Raw genomic sequence first — 15,612 nt, 5'->3', positions numbered from 1 at the left:
GGGAATGAAAAGAAAAAGAAGAAGATAGAAAGGTATGGTCCCAATTGGTATCGTCTATGGATTTTCTTTCGTGTAGCAATTTTAGAAATAAAGAAGAGGAAAATAGTGATGAAAAATAAAACGTAACAACTAACAAGAGAGATATTATAAAGCCTAAAAGACAATACGAACAACAACAAAATAGTGCAACAGCTGAAACCTAGTAAACATATGATAATAATAGATATCGTAAAGTAAAACTACAAGAATAACACCAATACAACAACAAACACTTCACTATCGAGTACTAAACTTATATCTTCGTACACGACTTCCACACTCTACCATCTAAGATCATATCAGGAAAAAATAAAATTAAATCTTTGCAAAAACTCAAATCTCTAGTTTTTCATTTAATATAATGATTTTGAAGCATTTTCATTAATCATAAAACTACAGTCATAATGTTTTTATTTTTTTAAGACATCAGAGAAAAAGCTATCACACTCATGACTCCACCTTTGAGAACACTCCACAGTCTGCTAGATTTGTGAAACCCGCTCCTCTGCTTCTGCTGGAAAATTATTCAACATTCAACAGACGTAAAGAATTGATTTTGAGTTTTTTTTATTGATTAGTCTACCCGGATTTGAACTGGGCAAAAAAGGATTTGCAGAAGGAGTGAATTCAATCGTTTTTAATGGCTCTTGGACGGCCAACACCATTTATATAGACAGCAGAGTGGTGGGGACAGCTTCTTTTTGTATGTGATACTGATTAATTGTCCATTCCCTGTAGTGGGTTGATGTTAGTATGGTAATATGAGAGCAAAAGGGTATCAGAAAATCAAAATTAAGTAGCTGTAGATATGGGTGTGGCGAAAGTGTGGAGGTATAGTTGTGGGGTATTGGCTAATACCCAGAAGCAGCATTTCTTCTTTAGCTGTTGGTTATGGAGGCGACCGATCTCATGTACCAAAGTTTGTGGGTTCATGCTGTTTGCCTTAGGTTTGATTTCCCTCTTCACCGGTTATGTTGCATCCAATCTTGAATTGTACTCTCAGAGACTCGCCAAAGGTGCTTGGTTTTACAAACAGGTAATTAGAACTCTTGGCATAAACAGAATGGCTGATTTGACCTTGTTCTGACTATGTTTACGACAAAGTTCGATTTTTTGGTAATGTAGAAAAGTTACTGCTGCTGTGTTGCCATTCTCTTCATGTTTGTGAGAGGGTATTCTTAGGGGAAACAGAGAGTAAGTACAATGTACTCCTTAGTCCTTACATCCTGGAATGGATTGGTAGGTAGCACAGAGTGTTAATTTGACTTACATATTATATTAGTAATAGTGGAAAAATATTAAATTTGAAAGTTTAGTTTGATAGAGGAAACATTACATGGCTTTTGAATAGATTAATGGATTTTAATTCTTGAAGGTTGTGTAGAAATGGGATAGTGTCAAACATGTTGGGACATTCCCAAAAGGAAAAAAAATAAGTACATAAATTGGGATGGAGTAATATTCGCGGAGCTGGCAGGGTCGCACCCAAAGCTCTTGACTTGAACTTACGCATTGAATGTTAAGCAGTATTAAAATACACCAACATGTATAAATCTATAACAAGTTCTCACATTATCTTGTTTAAAAGTAGTTCTTACTGTCACAAAGTAGTAGTTTAAGTAGATGCATTGCTTCTCTACTCTCATTGGATTAAAATTATGCATTGGCATGTTATGGTGGCTCTATTGTCTCCTTTGAGTATAGCCGTGTGTGCTGAAGTTTTCATAGATATATTTGTCGGATTTTTGCTACTATAAAGTTTAGTATCTAGTATCTATTTTATCAATTCAATAGCAAGTTTTTTGGTGTAGACATCTTTTTTTTTGAATAAGGTAACAATTCCATTAACAGTAAAACTTAGCATCCAAAAGGTGCTATGTTGAAACCTTTACAAACTGTGTTGAACCTCCAGAGCCATTATGTAGAAGACTTCTATTATGTAGCCTCAGGTTCTTTATGCCTAGACCACCCCAATCTTACTTAGAGTCAGAACATTCCATCTTACAAGATTAATGCTTTAATTCTCCTTGTTATCTTGCTAAAGGAAATTTCTCCTCAATCTGTCAATCCTTTTTTCTACCCCCAGGTAATGGGAAGACGGACATCATATAAGTAGGAAGGCACCTTATGCAAAGTTAATAAGAGTTAGTCTACCACCTAAGGATAGGTACTGAGTTTTCCACCTTGACAATTTTTATCATACCTCTCTATAACCTCATTCCAGATTTCTTTTCATTTGTTCTTGGCACCAAAGGCATCTCCAAGTATTTTGTAGAAAGAACTCCCCCATTTTTATTTTTCTTGAGTGCCAAATTTGATGTTTAAGAATTTCAAAAAAAGAGTGAATTGTATGTAAACTCCGTTGAACAGTTTAAATTCACTTTCAACTCGCTTTTTGCTTTTTGGAATGGTTAGAATTCCAAGAGAGAATTCAGAATCCCATGTTATAAATTTTCTGGTGAGTAATGGAATGCTTTTCTTCTGTCGGATGACTCAGTAATGAATGAGTTTTAACGGTTCCTTGCAATCTGACCGAAGTTTATAGGAAAAACTAAAGTTTCTGGCTCCAACAGTAGCGGCTATGAAGTTGAAATATTAGTTTTTGCTTTGCCTATCCAGGTATTTTGAAGCATCACGTGTTCTGTTACTTGATATATTTTAGGATGGGGACGCACCAATTGATATTTGGAAGTCAAGGTATTCAACTTCTTACTATGGATGCAGTGAGAGAAGCCCTCGCTTTGCTTGTACGTATAACATAAATGCTTTTGCGTGGTTTCTTTCAGATATTTACTGTCCTAACCGTTTATGATGTTGCCACTCATATCATGTATTGTGTTTAGGCAATGCTATTTTTTTTTTTCATAATCTGAAAGTTAGGGCTTAGAGTTTTCGATTTCGATGCTTTGGACATCTTAAAGGGGTTATGTAAATTGGTTATTTACATCTTACATTATGATATTAACGATTATGTAATCATATGATCTACTGACATGTAGATAAAAAGTAGAGTATGTCTGATTGAAGAATTGAGTGAGAAGAGGTCAGGGAGAAAATTGGTTTCTCCATGCCAGAAGAATATACCCTTTGTTTCTTATTATTTTGATAAAAGCCTTTGTTTCTTATTATTTGGCATGGGAAGGACGAGAGTGAGCCTGCCAGCATCCAACTTCTCAGGATTGATGGGATTTTTAACATTTTCACTTTTGTTTCCCACACTTTTTTATTCCCTAAAGGAAGTAGTCCTTTTACGTCTTTGACCATGACTCCCCTACCTTTCCCTTCAACTGCCTGGCTAAAGCATAAAGAAAAGTCCTGTTTCTTAAGTTGGTGAATTTGAACTCAAGGTTGTGTCTAATATTGCTATTGAAGTGTAGATATGGAAGCCTGGTTAAGTTGGTGATCAAGATGTCTAAACAAACCCCGTCATGCCCCAATCTGGAATCTAGAGCAAGAGAGAGATGGAGGGAGGGAGGAGGGGGGTTCGTTAGTAGTTTGCTGCTCTTACTGGGTCTAGAACAAAACCTGCGTGTAACGTTAACTGGGAGCATGCCACACCTGATACTGAGAAAGCAGGTAAAAATTGTCAACAAATGATAAATTTCTATTAAAATATATTGCATGTATGTAGCTAATTTATGAATAAAAGTATCCTTATTCGAGGACGCACACATATATAGCAGTTAATCAATTACAGTTGGTCTGAACTCAGCAGTCTCTAAATGACTGCATTCATAGATTCATATAAACCGAATTACTGGACTGCTGCATTTTCCTCAAACTGTGTGTGCCGCAGAATTAGTATAACTTGAAACTGCGTATTTGGCTTTGTGTCCATGTTCCACTAACAACTCAAACAAATGGTTTTTCATGGGCTGCAACTATTCATACTTTGGTCTTTTCTTGTGCCTGTTCCATTGGCTAATCATTGCATCTTACACCACATATGGATTTCATATATTACTTGGATGAGCCGATGGCATTTATAAACCAAGCTAAACTTATTACCTCCAACGGCTAATTTCTTGCAAGCCATATGATACACAAAATGGTATTCCAAAGTCCAGCCTTGTGATCATTAAGTTGTAAGGGTCATAAGTGACAAGTCATCAAGCAGTTTCTTGATTACCAAAATGTTATGCTCGTTCTAGCAAGAGACAACAACATCAACTTCTCTGCCTCTATCCCAAACTAGTTGAGGCCGTCTGTATGAATAGTCTACATTGCTCCGCTCCATTTGGGTGCGTATTCCGCTACTCAATAATTTGTCTTTTATGACAAGTCAAACATTCTTTAAACTAGGGATCCCTAAATTGCACGACTATCTGTACATATCGTACAATCTCTAACCATGCTTAAAATATTATAGTCATACACAGGACCTGATGCTAGTGTGCCATTAACAACTATCTATATCTCCAGCTAGTTTGTTTCTTTTTTTTCTTGTACGTATACTTTGCTTTTGTTGTGATCCGTCTTCGTTAAGTCCACAAGAATTCCACAGAAATTGTAGGTCAATTTAGTTAACTTATTTCTATATAATTTTAGGTCTACCACATTCCCTTTAACATCTTCAATAATCATTGTGTTGCATGGACAGCAGTGCGTTTGTATGTGTACATTGGACATAACTACACTATCTTAAGCGAGTTTCTCTCATTTTCTTTCTCTATATATGCTACTTGCACCTGTAGTCTGATTTGACCCTTTGTAATCTTGATTTATTTCTCTTTCCAACAAGAAGGTGAAAAGAAGGTAAATGAAAAGGAGATTTGCTGCATTGCCTGTTCTAATGTGTTTTGTCTAATTTATAATCTTAGTCTTATCTCATGTCCCATCGGTTTGTTAAAGTAGAGAGTAGCCTTATTGTCACATGTCATCCTCATAGATATGTAGAAGTGAATAAAATATTGTTAAGGTCTGCCATTGCATTGGATTATACTGTTTTGCCTTGTTTGATATGTGATACAAATAGGAGTTAAAACATAGTTTTTCAAAAATTTGATGTGCACTTGCAATTGGTCATTGTGATAATTGCCAAAAGGCTTTCTCCTGCCTATTTAGCTTTGAACTTCACTTTTATTCTTCTGTATCTCATAATTCTGGTAGACTTCAAATTTTACTGAGAATACCTTGGTCTGTAACTTTTCTCAAATGAAATGTAGCTGCTGTGAATGTGCGATCTTCAAATGGATATCTACTTATTGCAACTAGCGGAGGACTCAACCAACAAAGGACTGGAGTAAGTATGCTGTTCTTGACTTGATATCATCCATCAACTGATCTTTTGTATCTCTCAAACAGTTTATGTTTGCTCATTTAATATCTGTATCATAATAGTCTAACATTTGGAGTCTATCTTGTGCTTACCAGATAACTGATGCTGTAGTTGTAGCGCGGATTCTTAATGCCACTTTAGTCGTACCTGAGTTGGATCATCATTCATTTTGGAAGGATGACAGGTTGGTGGGCATTTTGTACTTATTTTGAGGAGCCTGTCTGTTGCATAAGTTTATAGTGGATCGTAATAACAGAAACAAGTTTGAGTCTATCTCTCTCTTTCTCTTTTCACTGAGATATCCTGTTATCCTGCAGTGATTTTTTCGACATCTTTGATGTTAAATGGTTCATCTCTTACCTTGCGAAGGATGTCACTGTTGTTAAAAGAGTTCCAGAGAAGGTCATGAGGTTAATGGGAAAACCTCCATATACCATGCGCGTTCCTAGAAAATCAGAACCTGAATATTACTTGGACCAAGTATTGCCAGTACTCTTAAAGAGACGTGTAAGTAAAAGAAAAGCAGAACAGTTGAATCTGTTTTTTTAATCATATTTGCAATCATTTACACACCTATACTAGCTGGTTTTCTATCTCAAACCTCATATTTTCCAGAAAACTATAAGTGAACTTGAAGGGAATGTGATCACTCTTCTGGATCTCTTATTCAATTAGCTGTTTAGGCAGTCAAGTCGCCGAAACCTAAGTTGTGTTTTGTTTCAGGATTCTCACTTCTTTACTTTCCTAGAAATTAACTTGAGCACATGTTTGGTGTATCTATTCTCAATCTCAGAGATGTAATATCAAATATGGCACATATAAATCTGTTTGGAAATCATTGTTCTGGCGAGTAAGTCATTTCTATGTTTTCTCTGGGAATAGCTATATCATGGTACAGTTGGAGCATTTATCTCTTGTTCTAAAAGCTATATCAGATGGCTTGTGTTGAGGTCATAAATTTACATGATCATGACATTTTGTGATGTTTATATAGGTCTGTATGGATAATGGTATTCTGGAATGGACGATAATTTGTTTCCTTGGTAATTGAGGGAGTGAAAGAGGCAAAAACTGGGTGGAAAATTTATCAGGAACATTGAAATGCATGTAATATATGTTTTACCAAACTTAGAAAGCACGTTTAGCAATCAACCAAATTTCCTCAATTATAGTCTCAAATCCATTTTTATAAATGTGTATCATACTTGTCACCAACTATGAATTTTACGGATTGACACAATCTTGTAAATGTTATTTAAATTTTACTGGAGCTTTCCTTGTTTTAGATGTCCTTCAGTATATATTAACGACTTCAAGAAGTGAAATGGTACGGTTCATGGTACACACAATTTAACATTTTATTATCAGAGTATACAAGTCAAAACTTGATAGTAAAAAGTAGATGTTTATGCTCAGGTTTTATTGATGTTTGACCTCAAAATTGTGTGCAGGTTCTTCAGTTGACAAAATTTGATTTTCGGCTTGCTAATGACCTTGACGAGGAGCTACAAAAATTGCGTTGCCGTGTGAATTATCATGCTTTAAGATTTACTAAGCCCATAAGGAATTTTGGTCAGAAACTTGTAGTGCGTATGCGAAAAATGGCAAGACGTTTCGTTGCAGTTCATTTGAGGTTTGTTTGACTTGCAGTGTTGCGAAATTAAAATTTGGTTTCTTTAACTCTGCTTAGCAATTTTTCAAAGCAAAGCCAGAATTTTGGAACTGAAAATTAGTGCTGCAACTTTTAGGATTTTGTTCTTGATATGATGTCAGAACAGGAGATACTTTCTTTTCCCTCAAATCCGCCTTTTTTTGTGGTTAAAGTTCCAATTCTGCTTTATGATGGCAGTAGCAACCAAAAAATGATTACAGGAACAAGGGGCTGTATTGGCTAAATTTCCTTGTATCTAACCGAAAGAATGGACAATCCCATTTGTTTACATTTGAAGCTTAGAAGAAAAGAAACTGATGATTTTCCTATGTTGGTCGGCTTAATATTCTGAATAATCTTATTCATAAAAAGAATCTCAAAATGCTGTACAGTTTCCTGTCAGTGATCCTTCAGGCTCTATTCATAATTTTAAGAAGTGCATATCAGCATGAGGTCAAGTTTGTGTGTTCTGGGGATAATATAACACAATCTATGGGGATAATAGAACACATTCCTGGTAATGAGAACTTGGACAGATGTAGAGTGAGCAGCAAAATCCATGTTTTCTTTTGTTGAAAGGAAAAAAGCTATATTTTAACCTTCATACTTTTTTTTTTGAAACTGATAAGCTTAACCTTCATACTTCATAACTATTTTGACCTTCATACTTCATAAATCATAGCTATGTTGCTCAAACTCTTCAAAAATGTCGACAAGGATTTGACATGGGTGCGGCAATATTTTTGGAGAGTCTGAGCAACATAGCTTCATAATACTCAAATATCTGTGCTAGCTAAGTAAGCATTAGATGTGTGTTTAAATTACAATTTGTACCTTTTTTCCTTCGGTAACATAGAATTTCAAATCTTTCTGATGTTATTCCTTATACATGTCCATTACCCAGGATAACTCCTTTTACATTTATGCTTTCCATTGGCACTTACTATTTGTTGCTCTGATGTATTTATATTTCAGGTTTGAACCTGATATGCTAGCATTTTCTGGGTGCTACTACGGCGGGGGTGACAAGGAAAGATATGAACTGGCTGAGATAAGAAAAAGATGGGCTACTTTACCTGTAGGATTTCTTTCCTTAAAGAATTATGACTTTGTACTTACTATTCAGCAATTTAATCGACTTTTCCTTTATCATATTAGAGCTTGTAAGTGTTAAATATAATAAGAAGTGGGACTTCTGAAGAAATAGTTTTCCCAGAAATGCGAAGGCCAGAGCTTAATCTTCCCCCTAGGGTGGGGAAGGGTGGCCTACTCATTTTGTGTACTATGGTGTCAATCTGGGATTTTAGAATTGTCAGTTTATTGCCATACTAGTGAACTTTGTTAATCTGTCTTGCTGAGCAACTGTTTGCGGCACATTGTTCTTCGTTATTCTATGTGAGTATTACACAGTTAGAGGGTACTGGGTTTTATAATGCCTTATTTTGTTAAGAGTAACTTGGACAGATGTTGTATGGTATTTACAGGATTAATGAATGATTGTTTTACACCTATATCATTGTTGTTCCGTTTGTAAAAGAAATATCCACTCAATTAAAGTTGTATGAATAGCCAATACCACTAAATGTGGGTCTTATTATTATATGCTTAATATAAGTAATCATATTACTTCAAAAACAAGAGTGGAGTGCAGACTCTCCCCCCCAGAAAACCTCTCCATACTTTTTGATAACGGAAGTTCTATCACTTGTGGCTTCAGGAGCTGATCCCTGATGAAGAGCGAACACGAGGAAGATGCCCCTTAACACCCCATGAAGTTGGACTTATGCTGCGGGCGCTTGGATTCAAAAATGACACATACCTTTATGTTGCATCCGGTGAAGTATATGGTGGAGAAAAAACTCTGCAGCCACTAAAGGAGCTGTTCCCAAACTTCTATACCAAAGAGATAGTTGCTGGTGATGAGCTGAAACCTTTTCTTCCCTACTCTTCTCGTCTTGCAGCAATCGACTATGTTGTGTGTGATGAAAGTGATGTCTTTGTAACCAACAATAATGGGAACATGGCTAAGATCCTTGCTGGTAGTAGGTGAGGATTTTCACTTGTTTTTCTTTTTAGCTCTTTCACATATCTGATCTAATATTTGTTCATTGGGGACATGTTTTCCATGCTTAATGGTGCATGTGTCTAATTTATTGAACTACTACATTAAGCAAAAAGGAGAAACAAATTAAGATCCTAAAGCGCATTGTACTGAAGGTCCACCACCCCTGCCACAACATACCAAGTGTGATGCCACAAGTAAGGTCTGGAGAGGGTAAAAAGGTTGTTTAAACTTAGCAACCAATATGGAGATCAAGTTTGCTGATTCTTAGTACTTTCAGATTAGATGTGATTTAAACTCCGGCCTATTTCTTTGGAAATAGGTTAATACTGGAACTGTAAGTGTTCAATTTCAACGTCTGTTAGTATGCAAATGGACTACGAGTTAAGAGCTGGTCTTTTCACAATGATATATAGTGGCAACTCAGAAATTTGTAAATTGTAACTTCATTACAAATAGTTTCGATTCCTGTTCCTATCTTCTTCTTTTCACAATTGAGCTAATTGTTTTATTGGTCATACCATAGGAGGTACATGGGGCACAAGAGGACCATCAGACCAAATGCCAAAAGACTCGGTGCTTTGTTCCAGGCTCGAAATAAGATGGACTGGGACACATTCTCTAGAAAGGTGAAATCATGCCAAAGCGGATTCATGGGTGAACCTGAGGAAGTGAGACTGGGCCGTGGAGAGTTTCATGAATATCCATCCTCGTGTATCTGTAAGACACCATTCAATCATTCAAATTTCATAGAAAAATACAACAATCATACTCCCAGTGCAAATCCAAGTCTTCTGGATTCAAGATATAGGTACATACGCAATAGCAGCGACCTTGATGATAAGATCTTGCAGAAACTGTATTAGTGGAGGAAATTTGACAGGACAGATAAAGATATTATTATAAGTGACCCCTAGGACCCGGAGAATTAGTTCAATTGTAAAGACGCAACACGTCATGCACTTGAACCATGTCATGCAAAAGGCATATTATTTATATTTGGAGGAGGGTAGAGGGGCAGGGAATATACTCCCTGAAGTTTCAGACCTGTGCGCGAAGTGCACTCAGGCCACAAGCCTACAGAATGAGTGAATCGTTGATCTGACTATGTAAGTTACTTGGGTAAGTGTTGTACCATTGTCATTTTGACACTGTATTTAAATGCCTTCTTTTGGCAGAACTTGAGGGACTGAATCCCTGCACTTGACACTGTCATTGTCCAGATTTCGTGTTTTTGGTTCACCGCTGTTTTTCTAGAAAGCGATTTTTGATGTGCTACAATTGTTAATATACTTTTCTGTAAGATATGTATACAGCAGAAAAGAGAGAAAAAAGAGAAGAAACGCAGTTACCACTGTTTTTACCTTTGTATTCAGGTTGTTTTTAACTTCTTCTCAATACACCATCCAATGTTCCAACACCCCAGGAAAAGTAAATTATGAAAACTTCCATTCCCAATTTTCATTTCATCTCTATAATAAATGTAGACAAAAAATATCAACACTAGACATGATAGCTTTGTAGATATGTATGTGGGTTGAGCAGAATCATTTGATGAAAGCTATTGCCCTCCTTGGTTACTTGCAGAAAAAAATTGCTAATGTATACCTTCTTTGTACAGTCAGACATCTCGCTAACGACAATATTTTTCAGGTTATGTTATATGTTTTCTACAATAACATTACAGTTAGACATTTCGATAATGACAATATTTTTCAGGTTATGTTATATGTTTTCTATAATAACATTTCAATATAGTAACAAAAAATTATAGTGACAAACAATATTGCTATAGGAAGGGTTTGACTTGCACTTTCTAAATAAAATCTTTTACCTTTTTATTTAAAAAATGTTTATGAAAAAGATCTTTCATCTTGTTTGAAAAACTAGATAACATACGAACTTTGGAAAAACATTTTAACTTCTTGAAGAGCTAAAAATTATATGTTTTTGATTAAAAAAAAAGTGGTACTGCACTAATCCAATACCTACCACACAAACTTGTAACCAAAAAAAAAAAAGATGTACGCAATACATATATCAAGTCTTACCTTATGAGTAAATTTTTTTAAAAAAGTATTTATCTTGAATTATTATTTTCTATGCCATGGAACTTATAATATTAGCGGACGGTGGGGGTTGAGGTACCACTGTACCAGGGTGATATTTTGGTAATAATTTATAGTAAAAGTTGAAAGTATTTTTTACTTTATGTTTTTTTATGACGAGAGAATCGACACATTAGGCCTCATGTAATAAGCTCGATTAGAAGGTTAATCCCTATTTTCGCAGATAAGAAATTTTGAATTTGAGACCTCCCTTATGAAAGTCTGAAGTCAAACCATCTGAGCCACCCAGAGGGTTCAACTTTTTCATGTTTGGTAGTCAAAATGTTTTGGAAAATATTTTTTTAGGGAAACAAGTTTCATACAAAATAAGAAAAATGACTTTCCTAATGAAGGTAAGGAAATAAGTTTCATAAATGAAATTCTAAATTAATTATCTCCTCCGACTCATCCAACCCTTGAACCCTCGAACCCTCTTTCTCACCCATCCCCATAATTTTTCTAGATTACATATAAGTATTTTTGAAATAATATTTTTCTTATTTACCAAATATTTAATAAATTAGTAAAAACAATTTATTTTTCGAAAAAAAAATTCCTCGATACCAAACCCACCCTAGGTATCATTTTCAAAAGTTTAAGATAATCAAACAGTAGACAATAATTTATTAAAGAGAATAATAATTGGTTAAGAATTGGGAACTATTCCAAGCACATCCATCATTATACTTAAATTAAATTATCATTATCATAATCATCAACATAAATATTATCATGATTCTCTTGCACCTTGGCACGTCATTTTAGTTATTCTAAAGAGGAAATAGTTTTTTTTTCCGTTCATGACAGCATCTAGTACTTGTACTATTATGGAGTTTACCTTTTCTTCTCCTCTCATTTTTTTTTTCTCTAAAAAAATGGGAGGATCACTTTTTAAATTTTGTACTCCATTAATTAAGCTTATCTAAATAATATTTTTAAAATTCATTTCTTAAATACCAATGCAATTAATGTAACTTCACGTTAGAGTGGTAAAAGTCTCACATTGATTGGGAAATGGATATGTAATCTGTTAAAATAGATTTGGACAATTCTTCCCTCGTGAGCTAGCTTTTGGGTTGAGTTAGGCCTATGTGTCATATATTTACATAGTATCAGAGTGACAGAGTCAGGTTCATTCACGTTTGAGCTCTCGATCAACGATGGACCCACGGTATGTAGTATGAAACACCATTCAGAGTCCAATTTGCAAGAATTTCTCGCACAAAATGGAAGCTCTTTTTTTTTTTTCGCGCAAGAAAACACCCGTGAGTAGTTTGATGTGATATAAAATATTTTTAAAAATAAAATTTTATCTCATACGCATAAATATTTTCTATATCATTTTTTAATATATGGTCGGCTGTTACAATAATGACTTGTACTATTTGTGGTGCGTAAAAAAGAACAATTTTTACTAAATATTTTACAACCATACCAAACACAAACTCATTATACATAAAACTTAATTATAATTATCATGATCATGATTAACACTAATGTAATGATTCCTTTATGTGCTGGAACGTCATTTTAGTTGTTCTAAACATGAAAATAAAATTGTTCTTGACATCAGACATATAGTATTATACGTTAGTGGAGCTTACCTTTTCTTATCTTTTTTTCCTTCTTAATTTAAAAAAATTATCACTTTTTAAATGTTGTATTGGTTGAGCTTATCTAAACAAAGTTTTTTTTAAATTCATTTCTTGAATGTTCATTACAATGAAATATTACTAAGGGTGTGTTTGGTACAAAAAATATTATTCAATTTTCTTTTATGTTTAATCGGTCAAAAAATTTATATAACATTTTCTCTATAAAATAAATTTCTTTAAAATAAGAAAATTAACTTCAAATAAGAAAAATAAGTTTTTAAGTGACATCCCACTCCTAACTCTATAGCTCCCAACCCAACCCCCACCCCACCCCTCATAATTTGGCTACCGTGGCGGATCTATCAATGCAGTTTCACGAGAAGTAATAACTTTTGTAATATGTATATATTTTTATTTAAGAGGAAATCAAATATCTATAAAAAAAATTATGAAGAACTTAGATATTACTCTCTCCGTTTCATTTTATGTGAAATAGTTTGACTCGGCACGGAGTTTAAGAAAGAAATGAAGATTTTTAAAATGAATGGTAGAAATTTGTGTGGCTATAAATCATTTCATCAAGGATAAAATAGACATGCTAAAGTTAAATTGTTATTTAATATATAAATATGTAATTTTTTTTAGACGGACTAAAAAGGAAAATAAGTCATATAAATTGGGACTAAGGGAATATTGTATATTAACATGTGATTATTATAGAAATTCATAAATTTTAAATTCCAAATCTACCTAAATTTAACCAGATTATATATTCACCAAAACACCAAAAAATTTAATAAATATTTTCCATAGTACCAAACACACCCTAAAACATCTCAATGAAACCANGTTACTTAATATATAAATGTGTAATTTTTTTGAGACTGACTAAAAAGGAAAGTAAGTCATATAAATTGGGACAAAAGGAGTATTGTATATTAATATGTGATTATTATAGAAATTCATAAATTTTAAATTCCAAATCTACCTAAATTTAACCAGATTATATAAAGACAATGCTTTCTATTTAGTCACCAAAACACCAAAAAATTTAGTAAATATTTCCATAGTACCAAACACACCCTAAGACATCTCAATGAAACCATTAATACGTACTTTAATGTAATGAATATAAATCAAAAAAAGCGTATGGGCGGTTGGACGGCGCCAATCATTTGCCGGAGTCTACTAAAAATAGGGCCCCATGGTCGGCAAAACCTAACAAATTACTACTATTATTTTTCCAAGTCTACTATGATATATAAAGAGAGTTTATGTGAAACAATGAGAACCATCAAGTTTTAAGCAAAATCCAATTGGCAAGTGACTTAAAATTGTACTTTCTTTGATATAAGTACATTCTTTAGTGAGAGCCAACAAAAAAATGGTGAAGATTGCCTTTGGTAGCATTGGTGACTCTTTAAGTGTTGGATCATTGAAGGCTTACTTAGCTGAGTTTATTGCCACTCTACTCTTTGTATTTGCTGGTGTTGGATCTGCTATAGCGTATAGTAAGTCACATTTTCGTAATGTTATACACGGTTATACACATATTATATATTTGTGCATTTCTATAAAATGTTATTTTCATGACTTGAACGTGTGACAAATTTGATCACATGGAGACAATCTTTGTCAGAATGTATAGTACTAATGCAATTTTTTCTTTTTTTTTTGCAGATAAGTTGACTTCAGATGCAGCACTTGACCCAGCTGGTCTAGTAGCAATAGCTGTGGCTCATGCATTTGCATTGTTTGTTGGGGTTTCCATGGCAGCCAATATCTCAGGTGGACATTTAAATCCAGCTGTCACTTTGGGATTGGCTGTTGGCGGAAACATCACCATCTTGACTGGCTTATTCTACTGGGTTGCCCAATTACTTGGCTCCACAGTTGCTTGCCTCCTCCTTAAATATGTCACTAATGGTTTGGTATGTTGTTTCACTATTAACATACTATTAAGTTAATTAAATCCTATTATTAGTCTAATTAGAGGTTGGGCGACCGTGTTGTACAAAGCTTATAAGTTGATCAAATTAGGACCAAACTTTCAGCTAGTTTTAATCGGCTAACCAAACGGGTTCGTTATTGGATTTTTGCAGGCTGTTCCAACTCACGGAGTTGCTGCTGGGATGAATGGAGCTGAGGGAGTAGTTATGGAAATAGTCATTACCTTTGCACTTGTCTACACTGTTTATGCCACAGCAGCAGATCCCAAAAAGGGCTCACTTGGAACCATTGCACCCATGGCAATTGGGTTCATTGTGGGAGCCAACATTTTGGCAGCTGGCCCATTCAGTGGTGGGTCAATGAACCCAGCACGATCATTTGGGCCAGCTGTCGTTGCTGGAGACTTTTCTCAGAACTGGATTTACTGGGTCGGACCACTCATTGGTGGAGGATTGGCTGGGTTTATTTATGGAGATGTTTTCATTGGATCCCACACCCCACTTCCAACCTCAGAAGACTATGCTTAGAACAAAGAAGAAAGAAGAAGTCTTCAACAATGTTTTCTTTTGTGTGTTTTCAAAAATGCAATGTTGATTTTAATTTAAGCTTTGTATATTCTGTTATGCAAGAAGTTTGTTTCCAATGAAATATCCTGTTTGGTTCATTTTGACAACGGCTGGTTTTGAACTTTTGACCTTGCTTGCCTCGTGGGTGAAACTTGCCATAGTTTGAAAAATTGAAGTGTTAAACTAAATAGTCAGTCACCCAACAACTTAAAACTGAAAATAGCCAAAATTGGTATAATATATGTATAACTCATGTACAATATGTGTATAATCTTTGTATACCATCTAGGAAAGGTAAACAATGAGTCTGACCAACTATTTGTGTAAAGGTCTAAAAAGTTTGATGAATTGGTACAAACCAGT

The 15,612-nt window shown here is 34.6% G+C and overlaps 2 protein-coding genes across 4 annotated transcripts; both read left to right on the top strand.

Annotated features, from left to right (window-relative positions):
- The first annotated feature begins 481 nt into the window (after positions 1–481).
- LOC125874335 (O-fucosyltransferase 29-like) lies at positions 482–10,366 on the top strand. Of its 3 annotated transcripts, none has more exons than XM_049555207.1 (9): positions 482–1,075; positions 2,702–2,786; positions 5,205–5,281; positions 5,413–5,501; positions 5,635–5,824; positions 6,769–6,950; positions 7,944–8,046; positions 8,686–9,014; positions 9,557–10,366. In XM_049555207.1, exons 1-9 carry the CDS (start codon positions 848–850, stop codon positions 9,894–9,896), a joined length of 1,623 nt encoding a protein of 540 aa, XP_049411164.1. In that variant the 5' UTR covers positions 482–847; the 3' UTR covers positions 9,897–10,366. The 3 variants fall into 3 exon arrangements, with proteins under 3 accessions (XP_049411164.1, XP_049411165.1, XP_049411166.1); XM_049555208.1 differs by having other exon boundaries at positions 816–1,075; positions 2,702–2,736; XM_049555209.1 differs by having other exon boundaries at positions 838–1,075; positions 2,659–2,736.
- Positions 10,367–14,027: 3,661 nt separating this feature from the next.
- Positions 14,028–15,356, top strand: LOC125874641 (probable aquaporin TIP-type RB7-5A). Its single transcript, XM_049555613.1, has 3 exons — positions 14,028–14,244; positions 14,414–14,664; positions 14,836–15,356. The coding sequence occupies exons 1-3, from the start codon at positions 14,118–14,120 to the stop codon at positions 15,208–15,210; spliced, it is 753 nt and encodes a 250-aa protein (XP_049411570.1). The 5' UTR covers positions 14,028–14,117; the 3' UTR covers positions 15,211–15,356.
- Positions 15,357–15,612: the final 256 nt, after the last annotated feature.

The sequence above is a fragment of the Solanum stenotomum genome, chromosome 8 (assembly GCF_019186545.1).
Source record: "Solanum stenotomum isolate F172 chromosome 8, ASM1918654v1, whole genome shotgun sequence".
NCBI lineage: Eukaryota > Viridiplantae > Streptophyta > Magnoliopsida > Solanales > Solanaceae > Solanum > Solanum stenotomum.
The sequence above is the reverse complement of the archived record's forward strand: the minus strand, read 5'-3'. Positions and strand labels throughout refer to the sequence as shown.

Coding starts and splice junctions, on each gene's coding strand:
- LOC125874335 (XM_049555207.1), top strand. CDS start 848: ATGGGTGTGGCGAAAGTGTGGAGGTATAGTTGTGGGGTATTGGCTAAT. Junction 5,825..6,768: donor CAGTACTCTTAAAGAGACGT/GTAAGTAAAAGA, acceptor AATTGTGTGCAG/GTTCTTCAGTTGACAAAATT. Junction 6,951..7,943: donor TTCGTTGCAGTTCATTTGAG/GTTTGTTTGACT, acceptor TTTATATTTCAG/GTTTGAACCTGATATGCTAG.
- LOC125874641 (XM_049555613.1), top strand. CDS start 14,118: ATGGTGAAGATTGCCTTTGGTAGCATTGGTGACTCTTTAAGTGTTGGA. Junction 14,245..14,413: donor TGGATCTGCTATAGCGTATA/GTAAGTCACATT, acceptor TTTTTTTTGCAG/ATAAGTTGACTTCAGATGCA. Junction 14,665..14,835: donor AATATGTCACTAATGGTTTG/GTATGTTGTTTC, acceptor GGATTTTTGCAG/GCTGTTCCAACTCACGGAGT.